Source organism: Lagenorhynchus albirostris, chromosome 10 (assembly GCF_949774975.1).
Source record: "Lagenorhynchus albirostris chromosome 10, mLagAlb1.1, whole genome shotgun sequence".
NCBI classification, from domain to species: domain Eukaryota; kingdom Metazoa; phylum Chordata; class Mammalia; order Artiodactyla; family Delphinidae; genus Lagenorhynchus; species Lagenorhynchus albirostris.
Genome location: NC_083104.1, coordinates 103,357,159 through 103,377,871, shown reverse-complemented (window position 1 = coordinate 103,377,871; position 20,713 = coordinate 103,357,159). Strand labels below are relative to the sequence as shown.

Sequence of the window (20,713 nt, the reverse complement as noted above, 5' to 3'; positions counted from 1 at the left end):
ATTAGGTGTTTAAGTATGCAACATTTTTAATTGCTACACACAAAAATAACAACACTCTGAAGCTGACCTCTGGGTTAGCAAGTGAACTGCTTGTTTGCTTAGGAAACCAGATCCGGTTTCCCAGAGAGGCATCACTGAGGACAGAAATAGTCTCCCGAGTACAGGAAATCTGTAAGCACCTAAACAAGGACCAGCAGACTCCGGGACAAACACAATGTCACCAACGTGCTCCTTCACGTCTGGCCACAGAATCACCACGGATATCTAAAAGCATCCTAATGCCGGCAAGGTAAGAGGTAATAATTTTTTTAAAGAAAAATCATACTACTTATATATGTAACATATGTAACCCAAACCAAAACTTAATAGCACATAAATCCCAAGACTGAAAGTCTGAATTTCCCTTTAACTACACCCGTTGTTCTGCAATAGCGTTATTACTAGCATCTCTCCCTTCGCTCTTTGTTTAATGGACACAATCACGGGTGTGAGTCACAGGCTCCCAAGCGCACGGGATAATAACCAGAGTCTGAACCAACCGCTCTGTAAGAAAAGCACTCTGGGAGTGATTAGTAGAATAATGTAAATCTGAAGGTCTTAGATTATACAAATTGAAATCAGGCAGTATTTCTTGCAGGTCTGAGGACTAGTTCTGTTATAACAAGATGCTCTCGCAGTTAGTTACGCGCGTCTTGGGCGGGGATGAGGGAGTGGCACAAGGAAGACGCTTTAGAAAGGAAGGAACACCATTTACTTTTTACCCATCATCCAGACCACTGACCGGCACCTTCATTTTGAATGATTAAAAGAAGGGTCGTGAGAGGTTTCCCCCTTCCAGGGGGTGCGGGACGGCCTGCACACACCGCTGACCATCCAGCCGGGAGGGGGCACAGCGTGAGCTTCAACGCATCTGTATTAGCACCAGCGTACCTGCCGCCACCTCCAGGAGAGCTCTCCCCGAGGCCTGGCGTCCGGATGCCAGCAGATACAGGCACTTAAAGACCAAAACGCGAGGGTCCCTACCTCCACGTAGTCCTTGGCGTGGCCCCAATCTCGTTTGGCGTCCAGATTCCCCAAGCTGAAGCATTCCAGTTGTCCAAGGTAAATCTTAGCTACTGACCGGCTAATTTTTCGAGTAACAAAATTAGCTCCTAAAAGAGACAAAAGATGCATTATCAGTCGAGTGCATTTGACATTTAACGGTTTGGTGAACCAAACACAATCTCAGCCTCTGGGCATTTCTTTCATTCTTTTCCCCCCTTTAAAATAATAACAAAAGAAAAGAAAATGAAAAAGACCATTAACTGTCATTCAGACAAGTTAAGGGGCTCTCACTCTGAGTGTCACATCAGCTCCACTGCCATAACAAACATTTGTCTTTGGGGGACGTCTTGGCATTCCTCATTTGCTGCTGTAACATGCGATCCAGGCACCCAGCCAGAGAAAAGCTCTCGGAATGCCAGTTTTTAAACAGAAAATTCAACAGGGTTGGACGAAGGGAAATGCCAGAATCAGACCACCCTGATTTTTTCAAGAACATAAACATCATATATTCCTATTAATAAAACTATTTTGGGGTTCACGGGGAGAGAGAGAGGAGAGCAACTTAGCTCCCAGGGTGTAAGTAAAGAAAACGAAGAAGAAATGCGTAAGTGGTGATCACCCTTATTTAGAAACCTGCACAGCCATCCAGTGCGAAGTCGTAAGTTTCTAGACCATCTGTACTTACTACAGTGCCACCTTCTAATTTCATCCAAGTGTCATCTGCAGGAAAGGATTCCTGAATTCTGTATAAATATTTTGATATGACTGGATGAAAGGTGTCATAAACTAAAGGAGTGAAATTGTTTTAAAGTTCTCTGGTCTTTAATGAACGCTTCTGTCCACTTTAAAAGATCACAAAGAAGGACAAAATTAAAAGGCACTTCTGAGATAAGTTTATCTCTACCCCTGTATCTAGGTAAGGTTATCACAAAGCACCAGGTGATGTCAAAATCTCAAGATAATTAGCAAGCACATGAGCTGGTCAGTAATGGCTTCAAACAGCTCAGACACATTACCGCCATGATGTACCCCGGCAGCGGCCTTAGCTCTGCTCTTCTGCGTCAGCAGCGCAGGGGTGAGCGTTAGGGGAAAGCCCGGGCTCCCTGAGACCCTGGCACAGAGGTCAGGTCAATGTCCTAAGTAAGTTTTCTCAGTTTGGCAAGAGGATGGCCCCGTGCAAGTTCAACCACGTTCTAGGCTCGCTTACTACACAAACTCGGTAGACACATTTCAATGCCCTATCGTTAAAAATGACGGTAGGACTTCCATGGAAATCCAAATTTTCAGTTTCTCTTAGCAGCTGATAGAGAACTTGAGGAAGCCCAGTTTCAAATTTGCAGGGCAGCGTATAAAACACACGCGCTCCTTCAAAACAGGGCCTTTGAAGATGAAGTATTCACCAGGCACAATCCTTCTCAATCTATTACCAACTAGCAACTTTTTATTTTCTATTAATTTAAATTTATAATTAAATTTAGACTTGATGCCTATCTTTGTATTTTAACGTCAGGACTATACCATCATGCCACAATTTCCTAGATACACGTGTGATGCCGAGTCATCAGATGAAGCTCCCAACACCAACCAGCTCAGAGTATTCTATCTGCCAGAACAGTAATGCTCAGGGGTGCGGTGGAAGCACTGACGTCGTTCCAACACTCCACTCCCGCCTGCTGTTTACTCCCCCAACCAGCACTAAGTGAGCACCAAGCAGCAAGCCCGGAGCAGAGGCAGCAGGGGGTGAAGAGGAGGCCCCCCTGCCAAAGGAGCCCAGAGAGGGGGAGATGGACAGGGCAATCCCTGCTGCCAGAAGTGAGATGGCAGGTCTGCAGGGACGAAGAGAGTCAGGGCCCCGTACACGATGCCGCAGTGACCACAACCCCACCCCTCGGATGAGCAACCCACGAGCTAAGAACTATTACCCGCATTTCGTAGATGATGAAGCTGAGATTCAGAGAAGCTGTGCCAACTGGCCCTTCTAACCCAGGTGTCCAATTCGGTCTGTGTGGCCGCAAAGCCCAGGCTCCCACCTCCCAGCACCTGGAATGGCACGCTAGGGGGTATGGAGCCTTGCTTCTCTGGATCCAAAATGACCTTGGATACCTAGTCAGTTACTTGAAATTTCTAGTTCTTAGAACTTAATTTTAATGTTTTTATTTATAGCAGCTTGATTGAGATATAATTCACATACCATACAATTCATCCATTTAAAGTGTACAATTCCATGGCTTTCAGTACATCCACAGACTGTGCAGCCAGCCCAACAATCAATTTTAGAACATTCTCATCACCCCCAAAAGAAACCTGTACCCTTTAGCGATCATCCTGCCCCATCTTCCCCAGCCCCCTGGCCCTGGGCAAGCAGTCATTTATTTTTTCGTCACTAAAGATTTGCCTATTCTGAACACTTCACATACATGGAATCGTATAATATGTGGTCTTTTGTGACTGGCTTCTTTCACGTAGCCTAACATTTTCCAGGTTCATCTGTGTTACGTGAATCAATCCCACCTTCCTTCTTCATGGTTGAATACTATCCCATTATGTGGATATAGCACATTTCATTTACCCACTCATCAGTAAATGGACATTTGGGTTGTTTCCATTTCTGGCTCTTGTGAATACTGCCGCAGTGAACACGGATGCACAAGTTTCTGTGTGGGGATTATGTTTTAATTTCTCTTGGGTAGACACCTACAGATGCAATCACTGGGTCACAGGGCAGCTCTACAATTAACCTATTAAGGAACTGCCAGACTGCTCTTCACGGCAGATGCAGCAGGTTAGAGCCCCGCCAGCCGTGGACTGCCTCTCATTTGCCCACACCCTTCCCAACAGTCGTTATACTTCCACCTTTTTGATGACAGTCACCCTTATGGGTACTAAGTGGTATCTCATGGTGGTTTTGATTTGCATTTCTCTGATGACTAATGACTTTAACCCTCTACGTTCTCATGTACTTAGGGGTCACTGGTATATCTTCTTTGGAGCGATGTCTACTGGGATTCTTTGTCCAGTTTTTAAAGTGTGTTGCTTGTCTTCTTAATACCGAATTGTAAGAGTTCTTCATACGTTCTGGATCCAAGTCCTTTACCAGATATATGATTTACAAACGTTTTCTCTCATTGTATAGGTTATATTTTCATTTTCTTGATGGTGTCCTTTGACACACAAAAGTTTTTTTCCGTTATTATGAAGTTCAAGTTGCCTATTTTTTTTTTTTTGGTTGTATGAGCTTTTGGTGTCATATCCAAAAGGGCTTTGCCTAGCCCAAGGAAGGTCTTGAAGAGTTTCTCCTATATTTTTTAATGAATTGTATCGATTTTGTTCTTACCTGTAGGTATTTGACCTAATTTTAGTTAATTTGTGTGTGTGGTTAAGATGAAAGGGCCCAACTTCATTCACTTGCATGTGGATATAGGGCTGTCCTGGCACTATGTGTTTGCTGAAAAGGTTATTCTTTCTCCTATTTGAGTTGCCTTATACCTTTTGTCGAAAAGCAATTAACCATAGACACATGGGTTTATTTCTGACCTTCAGTCCTATTGCAATGACCGAAACACCTGTGTTTAGGACAGTACCACACCTTCTTGATTACCATAGGTCTCTGGTAAGGGTTCAAATCAAGAAGTGTGAGTCTTCCAACTGTGTTCTTTCTTCAGACTGTTTTAGCTATCCTCAGTCTCTTGAATTTCCATACGAATTTTAGCATCAGCTTGTTAATTTCTGCAAAAAAGCAACCCGGGATTTTGTAGGGATGATGCTGGGTCTGTAGTTCAGTGCGGGAGCACTGCCCGTCTCAGCAACACTTCGTCTTCCAGCTCATCAGCACACGGGGTCTTTCCAGTGACCTGCGTCTTCTCAAACTGCTTTCAGCAAAAATGCTCAGTAGTTTCTAGGGAATACGTTTTGCACTGCTTCTGTTAAATTTGTTCCTTAAGTACTTTATTCCCTCTGATGTTATTATAACTGGAACCTTCCTTAATTTCATTTTCAGATTCATTTTTAACATTATTACTGCCACCATATGCTTCATTCATTCCTGGGAGAGGCTTCAAGTGATTTTTTTCCTCAATTTGTTCTCTTCATTTTCACTCCTTATCACACAAGACTGCTGTTTTTGTAGAGAACTATAAGCAATGATGACACAGGAGGGCTGAGGCCTTGGCAGTCACTCTGTGCAGCCAGCAGCCTGACCCGAGCTGTCTCCCTCACCTTCCCGCCTGTGCTGCCGTCACCAACCCACCAGCAGTGCAGGAGGCGTCCCTCCACAGACTAGATCACCTGAGTGGTTTTGCTGTTACAGCACACTCCAATTATGGAACTCCCAAAATGATGTACATAGACACTTGATCTCTAAGAGCCTTGCACTACAAGACCGTGGCTACGAAGAAGACCGAGAAATGGAAAGTCAGCCTAGTGAACCGACCGACGGCTGCTGGTCACCGGCTCTGCTACACAAACCATGTAACAGTCTCTGCACACCACAGGACAGGAACACCTGCCAGGCCAAGTCACAGGGACACCCAAGCAGAGGTCAGGGTGCTGCGGACCACGAATCACTACAGACACAGACTGAATTAATATCATCACGTCCTTGTTTGTAAAACAAGGATAATAACAGTACTTACCATGTAGGTTTGATGTTTAACTGAGAAAATCTAGGTAATGTGATTAGCAAGTTCCCAATAAATGTTACCTATTATTACAATTATTACATTACAATGTGAATGGTACCTGTAATTAAGCCTCAATGAAAAGTTCAGATTTCTTAGTTCTTTTACGACTAAGTCTCTTAATTCTCTGATTTTGAACGTCTGAGATTGAAAACAGATCTAAATAAACAGCCAGAGGCAGGCGTGTGGACTTACTTACACACCCAAAGCACTAATAAACATTTCTAACCTCATAGTAGGTTACTTTTTCAAGGTAAACGCATTAACCAAGGAAAATAGAATATCCATATAAATGTATACTAATAAGAAAGAGACCTGGGCTTCCCTGGTGGCACAGTGGTTAAGAATCCGCCTGCCAATGCAGGGGACATGGGTTTGAGCCCTGGTCTGGGAAGATCCCACATGCCACGGAGCAACTAAGCCCGTGCGCCACAGCTACTGAGCCTGCACTCTAGAGCCCGCGAGCCACAACCACTGAATCCTGTGCACCTAGAGCCCGTGCTCTGCAGCAAGAGAAGCTACCGCAATGAGAAGCCCGCGCACCGCAACGAAGAGTAGCCCCCGCTCGCCGCAACTAGAGGAAGCCCGCACACAGCAATGAAGACCCAACGCAGCCAAAAATAAATAAAATAAAATAAATATATATATAAAAAAGAGACCAATTAAAACTGGTTTTAGCCCAAATATTGGCTCTAAGATTGAGATCATGAGTTTTGCTAGCGTTGACAGAATGAAAAATACAGAACTTCTGTTTTGGCAACACAGCAAACAAGAAAAACTGCCACATTAAAAACACCAAACTACGCTGGATAAAACACTATTATTATTTACTTAAATTCAAAGCTGAGTCTCCAAGACTGCCCAAGTCATGGTGGGCCCAGAGCGGTCAGGGCTGGTAGCAGGGTGGGAACGCCATCTGAGGACCTGGAAACAGCTTCATCTTTCATTTCCAATCTGAGGCAAAGGGTGAGTGCTTTCAGGCAGATTCTGGAAGTAGGGTTACATGCCCTGTGAGTTATTTTTAATTCTGCTACTTGTATCAGTGCTGTGACCTTAAATGTCCTAACGTCTCAGCTGTCTTATCTATAAAATGGGATAATAATCGATACTAAGGATCAAATGAGACACTAAATTAAAAGGCTGTAGAACACTGTATCTATCAGTCATAAATGCTTATTGTCTTGGATATTTTTACTGTGATAAATCTTTTAAAATAGCAAAGGTTTTTTCTCATGCATTCCTCTTTATGTGACATTCTCCACGGTTAACCCAAGGCTGGGGAAAGGTGAGAAGAGCTACACCAGACAGGTAATACTCATCCCTACCATTCAAAATAGGATTCTGGAACAAGACAGCAAGTGTGAAAGCAAGGCTTCATGGGAAAGTAATTTTCTAGGTAACTTTAGTGTAGCAGACACCAGTGTGGTCATAGCCCAAAGTCCCTCCCATGGGTGATGCCCTCAGGCTCTGAGGGGCAGGACCAGGCCCGCGTCCAGGCGGGAAGGACGGGAGGGGCGGCTCCAGGGCTCGTGGGGAAGGACAGCAGAGGCAGGAGAGTCTCCAGGTGAATGTAGCCTCTGGGCTGCGATACCAAGCAGAGCAGATTGAGGACATGGCCGAGGAGAAGTCTGTGCCATGCGTCCTGTGGAGTCTGGGGAGCCCTCCGAGGAGGCCACCTGGGCCTGACCAGCCTGGGGGGCCTGCACCAGGGACACTAACAAGATGAGCAGGGGTGAAGGCCCTCCGCCCTCACCGCTGAGCCCAGGCGAGGTGGACATCAGACCACCCGGAGGGGACCACGAGTCGGACGACGCAGTGGGTCTACAGTCCAGAGCCAGACACAGGCAGAGCAAGGAGCCCAGGAAAGAGAAGGCCCTGGACCGATGGGCGGCAGACACAGGAAGGGCCCGGCAGAGGCCACGCCACCTGCTTGGCCACCAGGCGAGGAAGCAGCTGAGACCAGCAGCCCTGAGGGCAGAGAGCTGTACCCGGGCCTGAGGACACCAGGGGCCCCCGTCAACACGAGGTCCAACTGGCCACATCCGCGTCCCACACACCCAGACGCCACCTCCCAGAGCCCCAGGGGAGGACGGCAGGCCAGAAAACCTGGCTTCGGAGTCACACTAGGGTAAACAGAGAATTAGAGAAAGTGTAAATTTAACGGTGACCGCATTAACCTCCTCTGGCTGCCATAACAAATTACAAAAACCAGGTGGCTTCCGTAATTTCTCAGTCTGCGGGCCGTAAGCCTGAGATTCCGCGGGGCCATGTTCCCTCTGGGCCATCCAGGGAGGAAGCCTTTCTCTAAAGCCTCCTGTGTCGGGGCTCCTGGTCCCCCTGGGCTGTGGCTGCATCCCTGCGTCTGCACACCACCTCCTCTTCCAGGGTCTGTGTCGTCGCCTCTTCTGTTTCTTATAAGGACACCTGTCGTGTAACCGAGCGGGACCCCATGGGGCCCTGCCGGGACACACGGCCCCCGCACATGCTCTGCTGCAGCTCCTCTCTGAAGTACCCAGATCATAGTATCTCAGGCATATTTCCTGAGGTTTTCAGATGCTAAAACCACCACCAAGTGGAAGAAATTAACTACTTGCTGATCCTGAGCACAGAGCCCAGACCAGGCGGCTCCTAAGGGTGGATCACCATCAACCAGTCAGAGAATCGTGCACAAGCTGATCACACGTGCTGGACGCCCCTCCCTCACCTGTCGTTTAAGCATGCTGGAGTCCTCGGGGAGCTCGGAGTTCTCTGGGCCCAAGCCACTTGCTCTCCTCGCTTGGCCCTGCAATAAACCTTTCCCTGCTCCAGACTCCGACGTTTCGGTATGTTTGGCCTCACTGTGTGTCGGGCACAGGAACTTCATTCGGTGACAGTCACTGGCTTTAGGATCCACCCGTGCACTCCAGGATGATCTCTCTTTGTCTCCAGATCCCTCACGTGATCACATCTGCAAAGACCTTTTTCTATGTAAGGCCACATTCCCAAGTTCTGTGAATTAGGATGTGGGCATATCTTTTGGAGGTCACCACTCCACCTGTTGTAAGAATCAAGGATTAGAACATTTGAAAAAATATGATGAAACGTGAATCAGGCATTGTTAGATTATTGTTTTAAATATAATTTTATTTATTTTTGGCTGCGTTGGGTCTTTGCTGCTGTGCGCGGGCTTTCTCTAGTTGCGGCAAGCGGGGGCTACTCTTCGTTGCGGTGCACGGGCTTCTCATTGCAGTGGCTTCTCTTGTTGCGGAACACGGGCTCTAGGCACACGGGCTTCGGTAGTTGTGGCGCGTGGGCTCAGTAGTGTGGCTCGCAGGCTCTAGAGCGTAGGCTCAGTAGTTGTGGCGCACGGGCTTAGGTGCTCCGCGGCACGTGGGATCTTCCTGGACCAGGGCTCGAACCCGTGTCCCCTGCATTGGCAGGCGGATTCTTAACCACTGTGCCACCAGGGAAGTCCCAGATTATTTTAATGTCATCTTACGGGTAATTATATATCTTTCATGAGCAAAACTGTCAAACAGAGTCTCTAGCTGTAATAGATTAAAGGTGATAAAATAAGCTTCCTCTCGGTTTTAACTCTGCTCGTTCACTTCGGTTACTTTGCATAGCTCCCCGATCTCTTTTTTTTTTTCAGAGAATACACATTTATTTATAATTTTGGACTGGAAATGCTGTGCATATTCCCATATTTACCAATTTCCTTTCTCATCCTACCTTTTTGAATCTTTCTTCTGACATAATTTCCTTTCTTCTTAAAACTCATTCTTTAGAAGTTCCTTTAACGCAGAGAAATTGGCTTGATTTTGAAAGATAGTTTTGATAACTAGACAATGCCAGGTTGAAAATTATTTTCTCTTAGCATTTGAAGGTACTAATACACTGCCTTCTGGGTTCCATTTTTTTGCTCCGGATAAGAGTGTGGCCAGTTTAACTGTCATTCACCGTTTTTCCTCTCGTGAGATTAAAGACGCTTCTTTGTCTTTTGCATCCTGGAGTCAGGTCCATGTATCTAGATGTGGTTTTCTGCTTGGTGTACACGTGTTCCTGTATCTGTGCAGTACACGTACCTCTTCACATACCGCCTCTTCTTTGCTCTAGTTTCTTCTTTCTATTTCCTCCTGGGAAAGAACGTTAGACCTTCCCACTTTACCTGCCGGTCTGTTAATTTCTTTTTTTTATAATTTCCCTCTCTTCGTCTTCTCTGCAATACACTGGGTAACTTCCTTAGATCCATCTAATTTTCTTTTAGCAGCCTAATATTTAAGTCATGCATAAAATTCTTTATTTCAATAACTTTTCATATGTGAAGCTCTCTCTGCTTCTCTTTGCCTATTTTTTATATTCTGTTGTTGCTTATTTCTTTTTTATGATTTCTCATTTTATTTATTTAAACATATCCTAGTAATTTTATCTTCTAATTTGATAAGTCTAATACTTAAAGTTCTTAGGGGACTGATCTCTTGTTTTATCTGCTGACTTTGAGTGATGGTGACACTGCGAGTTCGAGGTTAGTAATCTCAGTCTGCTGGAAACCAGGGGACACGTCTGAGAAGGACAGTCTCCTCCCGAGAGGGTCTGGCTTGATTCTGGTGAGGACACAGAGACACTGCCACTGACTACAGTCCCAAGGTAACATGTTCTGCTCTCCACTTCCACACCAAGGCCCCAAGCTGAACCTTCCAACTAGAGAGGCTGGGCGGCCAAGAGGCCTATTCAAGTCACCGCTTCCCACTAAGCCGAAAGAACTGTGCAGCGCTTTGGCGTCCGTAGTGGTCCCCGCCTACCAGTGGGCAGGGCTGCCAGGAAGACAAAGACAGACCTAAAGAAATAAAGAAACTTGTTTCCTCTGCACATCTGGATATAATGTGAACAACTGTGCCACCCTGGACATATTTATTTTTATTTTCATGTTAGACATTCAGAAAAATTTGATTTTTACGTTTTCTTTTCTACGGAGTACATCTGTACAATGAATGCATGTATATAAAAATATACGTAAAACCCTGAAATTTGTCTCACTGTTTTGCTCACACTATTTCTCTGACTCAAATACAACTATTTGAAATGATTTTTTTCACACACCAGGCAAACTATACTTATGAAATTCTGACCCACAAGATCACCCTGTTTTTGTGGACCCTCCCCCCTGGGCCTCACCTCCCCTGAGGCCCGATGACTAGGACCCACTGCGAAGCCAGGCAGCGGGACACACAGGCTCAGAGGAGCCAGAGCCAGGTCCTAATACCCTGGCTTTGTTCCCAAGTCTAATCCTCTTCGTGTGCATGTGGATATATACACATGTTCCTTTTCTGTTAAACTTTCTACTCTAATATCACAAAACACCCACATAATTTCCCTAAGTCAAATACCTTCTAAAACAAAAATTGAAGGAAAAGGAGAACTGACAAATTTTACAAAACATATACCTTAAATTACCAGCATTAAACTTTAAGATGTGAATAGTAGCACACTTACTAAAATTAAAGAATTAGGTCATCTGTTAAAACACAATCTCTGCCACAATGTTATCACTTTAACAAACTTTTTTTTTTCTTTAATAATACAAAATTCAACACTGGACAGTGGCACAAAGGGCAGAAATGCCAAGGGAGACCCAGTGAGCCCCCCGGGGAAAACTCTTCTGCTCGTCCCATTAGACAAAGTGACTTCTTTTCAGACGTGTGTTTCACGCTGGCCCTGCAGTCACACTGTCCAACTCCTAAGAGGAAAAGAAGCGCTGAGTGTGGGGTGACTTTAGTCGGGACGTGTGCCCATGCGTGCACGCGGCTGTGCGTGAGCACACACGCAAACGTGTGTAACACTATCCCTTCAGCACCAGACAGCATGTGAAGTGACCGCAATTCCTCTAATAAAACTTCTATTCCACTGCCCAGCACTTCATCCAAAAGCTTTCGATTTAAAGATTTTTTGGAATTAAATAAAGTACAAAGATAGTTTGGATGATCTTCACTGGCAAACAGAAATCATTCCAATGTACCCTGAACCCCGCACGACCTCCGCCTGGGGCCCCGGGTCCCACCCCGCAGCGACCTCGGCCGCCCCGCTGGGCAGTGCCTGGGCCGGGGCTTGGTGCAGACGGGGTGGGGAAAGAAGAGACACGGGGAAGGTCACGGCTGACGGCGCAGACCGTGGAGATCAGAGGACCTGCACCTCGCCTGCTGCTATGCCCTGCCAAAAGCAACAGCGTTTAACTGCAGGTACTCAGGCCCCACCAGGAGCGCCTGCGGAGAACCCGGGCTGACAAGAGGCCCATTCATGACGCGAGCTACCACTTCCCGGCAACTAGTCATAAATACGGGTTTAGAGAGAGAGGTTCAAGCTGCTTTGCTGTTTGCATCAAATGCTCGTTGCCTTTCCCGGGGGAGCTGGACCATTCCAGGCCCTACATCCTCACTCCAGGGCTGGTCCTGGCTCGGCACTCGGCACTGGGCTGCAGGGTGCCCCCGTCCTGGGTGCAGCTTCGACAGCCCGGGGCCAGGAGCTCCCCCGACCCACTGCGACACCCAGACGTGTCTGCAGGCTCCACAACTTCCCCAGGAGAACCCAAAGTGTCCCCACTGAGAGCCTCCGCCTCACTCAAACCAACCCTGACAGAGACAACCTCCCACCAAATTACAACAGGTTTCTGTGTAGCACTGACCTTGCCACAGAAACACTGTGATCCTGTCTCTCTATTCACGTGATGTGCTGAGCAAACTATCAGGGAAGGAAAGAACAAAACACTGAGCTCCGGATGAGACTGGGCCAAGGGGACGCCAGGTCCGGCCTTGGGAGGGCCGAGGGGAGAGCACACATTTGGGACCCAGTTATGACATTTCAAGTCCCAAGGCCAAGGCTGGATGAGACCCAGAGAGGGAGGTGGGCAAGAGGACAGACATGTCCAAGAACCAAACCTACTGACGGCATGTAAAGGGGCCGGGGAGGAGGAGGAAGTGGTGGTGACGGAAAAGGAGAGCGCGGCGGGGCTGAAGCAGCAGGAAGGCCAGGAGGCGGGAAGGCCAGGAGGCGGGGAGGCCGGGAGGCTGGGAGGCCCAGAGACCAGCAGGGATGTGGCTGAGGGAGAGAAGGAGGCGAGCCGGAGAACTGGCAGCAGCTCCGCAGCAGAAGGGACAAGGGACGGCCCCCCCACGCCCCAAGTCCCCCCAAGGCCCCACGTCCCCTGCCCTCCAGGCCCGGGGGGCTGGTCACTCAGGCCCCGGATGCCCTCACTGCCCGCAGCCCCACTGGTGCACGCTGGCCCCAGCCCTGGACCTGCAGGTCCACATCGGGCCTCCGGTCACCCCAGGGGACACACCCTGACCTCTGCTGACCTGACTTCTGGGTGTCACCGCCTGGCAACCAGCTCGCCACCCACTGGCAGCCCTTCCTCATCCACCCTCCAGCCGACGGCTCAGGTCCCGTGATTCTGCTTCCCTGACTTTCCTAAATGGCCACGCCCCACCCCGACACAGTCGAGCCTCTGGCAGCCCGTGCCTGGGGGCAACCTAACACGCTGGCACCCCCAGCGGGCACCCCCAGCGCTCCAGTGCCCTAGCTGCAGGGCCCCAGCGAGGTGACAGGGAGTGCCTTCCCCAGACCCTCACGAGGTGGGGGGCAGTCAGACCGAGGCTGCTGTGTCCTCAGTTCTGGCTGCAGAGAAGAAAGGAGTTTGAAAAGGTAAATTCAAGACAGAAAGACAGAGGGAGGCACCTGCAGGGTCAGAGTCTCAGCTTCAGCGGCCCTGGCCACACACGCCCTGGCTGTTCCCACGCATGGGTACCACGCACCGTCTGTTTTAGTTTTGCTGAAGGTTAGTGGGAGTTTTGCCGTTTCCAAACCCAGATTCCCACAGATGCACAGGTCCCAGTTCAGGGACGGATTCCTCTGGGGGGGGGGGGTGACTGCCGTGGCCGCCGGATGCTCTGTGCGCTCTGAGTCTCTCTTCCCTCTAATCTGCTCTGAAATTTACAGAGCAGAGACGGAGAGATGAGGGACATGGTGCAGGAGGGTCAGACTTTTTGTCCCCAGCGAACACATTCCACTCACACAGGGCAGAGCACGCCTGGGAATAACACAGACACATGTATATCATCCTTTGAAATCAACTCTTTTTTATAGAAATGATTTATTAACATTAAAAAACGACTTATCCCACATTGTCTGGGTCATGTTTGGGCCGCACCCCAGAACTGAGACACGGCGCTGCATCGGAAATGACAGCGCTTCTCCCTGACGATGCTCGGACGGACACCGCGTGGATTCAGTTCCTTCTTCAGCCTCCATCTCGACTCAGAACATTCCTGATGCCTGAGAAGCAGAGCAGGGCCACTTCACAGAAATTCCATGTTCAAAGTAACTTTAAAGAAACAGTATCGGCTTATAGCCATTCCACTGGAAAGACTGCAAAGTAAGAAAATCTTCCAAAGGCCTTGCTTCACATTCTTCATCTGATAGAAAACGGGGACGAGACAAAGGTCTACGAAAGGCGGCAGCTGTGTCTCCTTCCACAATCCGCTCACTTGCTCTCCTGTTCCTCTCCTGTCACAGAAAAGGAAGCAAACGCGCTACCCGAAAACAGAGGAGCGCAATGGTACCTCTCCACTGCAGGCGAGGCTGCCAAGCGGTGGGTGACCAGCCCTGAGGTCAGGGAGCCCTGACCTCCCTCCACACCTGAGGACGTGGGTCCCTCCACTCCTAAAAGCAATTTCACGTTCATAACCATCAGTCTTAATTACTCAGCAGCATTCAGCTGTGTCTACCAAGGTCTCCTGTCTACCTGTTAGAGGCGCGTATACGTGTCACTTTTTCTCAAACAGTGTATTGGCTCATTACACTGCTGGGCACAGTAGATGATATTCATTTTTAAAAGAATTTTCAGTTCCTGTCTTGTATTTATTTCCGATAAGGAAACCCTTTGTTTGCAGGTTAGGAAACACTCCTCAGTGTTCAGCACTTCAGATGAACCGTCCCTCACAATCTTCTGCGAGCACTGGCCTGAGGCCGTCCCCAGGGCCACAGATCAGCACTGAGGCTCCAGCCCTATTCACTTGGTCTTCCTCCAACAGGATTCCTCAGTGCGCCTCTGAGAAACTCCTTCCTCTTCCTTACAAAGAGGTTTGCTGCTTCTGTACAAATTCATTGTTGGGATTTTAAGAGGCACCTGGGGCCAGGCAGAGACGTTTCCTGTGAACTTCACTGTGGCCTCTTCAGCTTCTTGTGGGCACTGGGGTTTCCCCTATTCCACCGATAAAATTATGCTGAACACCTACCTTCCTCACGGCCAGGAAGTGTTTCTTTGCCATCAGGCTGTACTTTCACTTCCTTAATTGCATCCCATTATGGGCTACTTATCCTCACGTACATCCTGCTTTGGTGCCTTTTAAGAAACCTGAAACTTACTAGACATTTAGAAAGTTGTATTGTAACGATATACCTATTCTAGCAGAAATAAGCCTTCTTTAACATCAACAACTCTGCTCACTCCGGGGATGTTTAAGTGACCCATCGCTAGGGTCCACCGAGACCAGGAATGTCTGTGTAACAACAGCTGGAAGTGTACATTCAACCAGGGATGTAGGAAGATGGCAAAGGGTCTGTTGAGAGGTTGAGCCCAAACTGTAAATTACTGTACGCAGAGGACTGAATGCCCCAGGGGTCCATCAGCCGGTACTACCAAGGTCAGAGAAGCATTCAAGGCCAAATTCTGCTGACCCAGTGGGAAGTGCTGAATATTCTCAAACCCACCTGTCTGAAGTTCTCACCCTCCTGGCATTAAACCACTCGAAGGAGGAACCACAGTCACGGCCCCCTGCACAAAAGCTTGGCTGGCCACGGGGCCCCTGACCCAAGAGTCCACGGCTCTGAGGCTCCAGGAGCAACGTGTCCTCCCCCTGGGCTGTGCTCCCCACGCACGTGGGAGAGAGGCCCCCTTCCCAATTCAAGGTCTCAGTATGTAATTGGATACCCAAAGGACTGTTCTTTGCGTCCTTGCGTCCTGAGTCTCACAAATTTCTTAATTTTTTAAGAAAACGAAGCCAGTGCTGGCCTCACCCCTCCTCTATCAGACCAGTTGTGTCTCAGCTACAGGAGCTGCCAATCCCACTCTGGATCTGGGCTCAGGCTAAGCTTACACGCACATCCGTGTGTGTGCAAGTGTCTAACCAACTAGAAAGGATGCTCAGTGGTCCTGGCAAAACCTCCAGTGTCCCTCACCCCAGCACACCACGACCGCAACCTGAGGGGCTGAGCTGTTCCCGCGGACTCTCTCTACCGCGCCCACTGACAGGCGTGTCTGTCCCCAGCTTGTCACGATGCTTTAGGACCTGCTTGCGCCCTGGCCGGAAGCAGCCTTCAAGCATGGAGTCGTTGTCAGCTGGATCGTAGAGCTCCACTGAGTTTATCGTGGCTCTTCTCCCATCCTCCTCTTCTTTCTTTACAAGCAGTATTTTCTACAGAAAAAGTTTTCTTCTACAAAGGATGACCACAGAAGAGTAACATGGGTTTAAATCCTTTCTCTAGGAGAATCTTTTCTGCTCAGAGTTTAGTCTCTAACTGAGCTCTGGGAATTAAACACAGACAACAAGTGCAGAACACTGTTCTTACCAACACCTGGTACCTAGTGCTCGGGGGGCTCCTTCACCCCATCTTGTCTACCTGAGTCCCCAGTTACCAAGCTCTGGAAGCTTAGCTTCTTCAACTTGTTCAGGAAAGACAAGTCACCGATCCCTCTATGACTTTTCCCCTTTATCATTCCTGTCATGATTATCACATTTTATTAGCTTTTAAATATTTATTTATTCATTTGGTTGCACTGGGTCTTAGTTGCCACAGGCAGGCTCCCCAGTTGTGGCTTGCGTGTGGGATCTAGTTCCCTGACCAGGGATCGAACCCGGGAGCGAGGAGTCTTAACCACTGCGCCGCCAGGGAAGTCCCTATTATCACATTTTAAGTTGTGAGGTGGCCACAGGTGGACCCCCTTTCTCCAGATGCAACCTCAGCAGTGGTGGTGACAGTAGGATGTACTAATTACCCTGCGTACATTATTTCCTTTAATGCTCACAGCTCCCTAAGTGAAGACCGTTATCACCCCATTTCACACGTGAGAAAAGCAACCCGAGGCTCAGAGAGATGAAGAAACTTACCAAAGTCCCTCACTTAGTCAGTGGAGGGGGCTGGCTCCACCTCAAGACTCCCGTGTCCCCTAAAAGTGGGAACAAAACCCCGTAATAAACAGGGAAAAGAAAGCTTTGGCTCAAACTAAATTTGGGGGAAAACGCCCTTTTGATAAAACTTGTAATTTATCTTATAATTAATAAAATTTAAATGAAAATTGTACTTGTGGGTTTTTTCTTAGTATCACCAAAAAGTAAAGCAGGTTTCTTTTCCGGTTTGTAATTTCTTTGACAAAACATTTTGCACTTCACAGGACCATTAATAAAAATATGTACTTGGAGGTTTCATTAATTTTCTCAAGGGTCTCTCCCAGGCCTTTGGTGATTATCCATAACCTTCCACATTCATCATCATCTTTTTCCGGCTTCGCTAATTCGAACGTTCGCTGGCTCAACTGCCAGAACCTCACTCGCAAATGCTCTTCCCGTGGTTCCAGTTCCCCAGCAGCACGTACAGCTCTTCTCCCTGCAGCTCAGGGGTGTCTCAGCGCCTGCTCTAAGCAAACATCATGACATTCTCAGTGTTCGGTTCAAGCACACCTCCCGCGGACAGGCCCCGCTGGGTGCACGTCTCAGGCCACAGCCGCCAGAATCCCACTCGGAGGGCTGCTCCGGCAGAGCCCGGCACCTCGGCCGCTAGGACTCAGCCCTGCCACTACAGGAAGAGGGAAGAAGGGGGGGGACAAAGAAACACGAATGTTCTCAACCCACCAGGAACTGTGCTCATCCTTTGCACACCTGCTCCCCGCTTCTGCTTCACAAGGACCCCCACAGGTAAGTAGCATATACTGTTGTCTCCCTGATCCTCACGACACTCCCGTGGGGTAGACATCGTCATCAACACAGAAGAGGACTGAGGGCTGCCGAAGTCCTGTGGCCAAGCTGCCTCGGCCCAGGCCTGGCTCTGCGAAGCCTGAGGCACTCTTAGCTCCCGTGGACACTGCCTGCGTATACGTGAGAGTCCTGCTACGTGAGACCAGACAGTTGTCAGCTTGGTTTCAAATGTAAATGCCAAAGAAACTGCAAAACATTAAAAAAATCAATACAACAATCCCAGAAGCCTCGTCTCAGCCGGTGGGAAAGGACTTCACTTTATTTAGTGGTAAAAACCGCCTCAGTTAAACCCAATATTGCTTCAAGAGTCTTTCATGTTTAAGCAATTACACCTCCTCTCTCTGCAGAGAATAACAGAGGCAGACAGCTCTGTGATCTCCAAGTGTCACCGTCCACAAAAGTGACAGCGAACCAGATGATGTCACTTCGTGCCCAACCAGAGGCCACCTCGACCTTGGTGGGTCCAAGTGAGTGGCCAGTGATCTAACCATGAAACTCAGACAAAATGGTTCTGCGTCAAGCCTGCAGTGCTCTGCTGAGCTCTCACGTGAGATTACTCATGCCCTGATTTCACAATGGGTGGCTAAATTGTTTCCAATAAATGAAGGCTATAATGCTCACCTAAAAACCACAAAGCACCTTTAATAGACAGAAATACAAATAAAACATCGGGCTGTTTGATACTGGTTTGCGTGTTTCTTGATATTTCTATAGCACCACGATTTAAATTTGCTAGCCAGACTGACAAATGGTCATGTTTTTGTTTTTTGGTGGTACGCGGGCCTCTCACTGTTGTGGCCTCTCCCGTTGCGGAGCACAGGCTCCGGACGCGCAGGCTCAGCATCCATGGCTCACAGGCCCAGCCACTCCGCAGCATGTGGGATCTTCCCGGACCGGGGCACGAACCCGTGTCCCCTGCATCGGCAGGCGGACTCTCAACCACTGCGCCACCAGGGAAGCCCCTTAAGTCATGTTTTAAAAGATTATTTTATTTACAGACAGACATACATACACATACAGAAAGAGGAGTGCTTTCTGCCCACAGGGTTAAATAAAAGCAAGTTCCAGCCACTTAGTTTATATCATGCATTCTATTGTCCCCTAAAGCCCTAAAATACTGTGAATTTGAATAATTTTAAAGGAAAATTCTCACATACAGTGAACCTCTCACAGTAACACTACTATAATCCCATGTGTGCACTGAGAGATGATCTCGAATACATTTTAATGGTTGTCTTATACCATCGCCAGGACATGGAATCTAGGGTTTATTCCCAAAGGAAAGCTTTGTCCCTGTCATAATTTATAACAAAAGATAAAAACGCTCATTTATTTTGGAGGTGGAGGGAGGGTCATGGACCCAACTTGATGTGGGTCTGTGGACCAGTGGGTCACTATAAAGTGAGAATTCAGCCCCAGATGGTTAGAAGAGCCCTGAAAAAACAACTCTGTTCTCTGGGCTTCCCTGACTTGGGTCTGATCTGCAGTTACCAGAAGACCTAAGGCCTAAATGGTTTCACATGGAGCTATTTAAATCAGATTTCTTTCCCCCTGTGTTTAGGTAGTGTTTGCTAAAGGTCTAGGAAGGATTTACTGCAAAGTAAAAGTGATACATAAAGAAAAAGAAGATCCTGGTCTTAGAGATGACATTCGTCTAGATTTGATGGGGCGAGTAGGGCTTGTCACCTTCAGCACGACTGACACTCAGGCTGTGGGATGTTTAGGAGCATCCCTGCCCCCGCAAGATGCTGGTGACAACCAAAAAAGTCTTCAGATATTATCACATGTCCTCCGGGGGCAGGTCATGTTCTCCCCACCTCACCCCACCCCCAGCTGAGAAACTCTAACCTGGAGTATTAATCTTATCTTTACAGCAATGAATAAAGGACAATCTTCAGAAAAATAAAGGGGAAAATTACCCAAAATTTTATTATGACTTAGGTAGTTAATTTTTACAGGAATTATAGTTTTAAAAAATCTAAAGATTAACTTATGATAATAAATATAGACATTTTAAGAAGCAAAATACTTGGCGGTTTAAAAAAAAAAAAGCTGAAGTCTAAAACTTAAAACCACAAGTTCATGAACTTTAAAATGCCAGATTCTCCCAGTCAGGTGAATACTGTGTTTAGACTGCTATATATGATTTCTTATGAAGCCCATATTTACAGGAATGTGCTATAGCGTCTAAAAATGGCTTGATACCTAAACAGTAGCAGTACACCATCCATTTGTGGGAGTCTTAAACTGTTAATTACGGATATATTTAAAGTACTTTATCACTTTTCACTGCCACGATTTTAATGTATTTTGTATTAACTCTGTTTTTTCTCCTGGCCAACTCTTGGTGATACTCAAGATGAGTTTTTTGCTTCATATCACATTTGTATTTTAATCTCATAAAACTAATGTTGTACTGTGATTATTTCTGCTAAACATCTGAAAGGCACATTGCATTCAGCCAGATGAACTCATGGCTTTTACCAAAGACACGAGCCGTCGCTTCATTCCATAGCGAAGCTCCAGCTCTGCTCCAGCGCCAACTCCAAAACGTGTCCACGTGCTTTTTCTAGACACGAGCAATGTTTATGTCATTCCTCCCATCCCCATGATTATGTCTAGCCTCAGTGCTGACAGCTGTTAGTGCTGTACCTTGGACAACTCATTCTCATGCTGCTTCAGCTTCTTCACTGATGAGACAAATGGGATGGAAAGATCTCTAAATTCCTTTCTAGCTCATAAATTCTGAGGGTATTTGGGGAGAACACATACAGGTGGATGTCCTCTGTTTTTTCCCTAAAAGCTCTTTCAAAGAAAGGATATCATCTCGTGGGCTAATATATATTTTTAAATTAAAAAATTTAAAAAACTAGAAGTATGTGTGAATTTCCATATGCACATAAAGAAATGTGTAAGTTATACAAGTTTGTCAAAATATTTCTAGAAGTACCTTTAGAGTATTAAAAATGCAACAAAACAGCTCATGGGTAC

The 20,713-nt window shown here is 47.4% G+C and overlaps 1 protein-coding gene and 1 long non-coding RNA gene across 5 annotated transcripts in view; one reads left to right on the top strand and one right to left on the bottom strand.

Moving 5' to 3' along the window:
* Positions 1 to 20,713, bottom strand: part of GMDS (GDP-mannose 4,6-dehydratase) — a 479,880-nt gene that overhangs the window by 250,457 nt on the left and 208,710 nt on the right. For all 4 annotated transcript variants that reach the window (XM_060163828.1, XM_060163831.1, XM_060163830.1 and 1 more), the window contains one exon: positions 1,024 to 1,151. In XM_060163828.1, the coding sequence (XP_060019811.1) occupies positions 1,024 to 1,151 (128 nt within the window). The remainder of the gene's footprint in view (positions 1 to 1,023; positions 1,152 to 20,713) is intronic.
* Positions 163 to 10,726, top strand: LOC132527785 (uncharacterized). The gene is made up of 2 exons (XR_009543089.1): positions 163 to 289; positions 10,380 to 10,726. It is a non-coding gene; the product is annotated as an uncharacterized LOC132527785 (long non-coding RNA).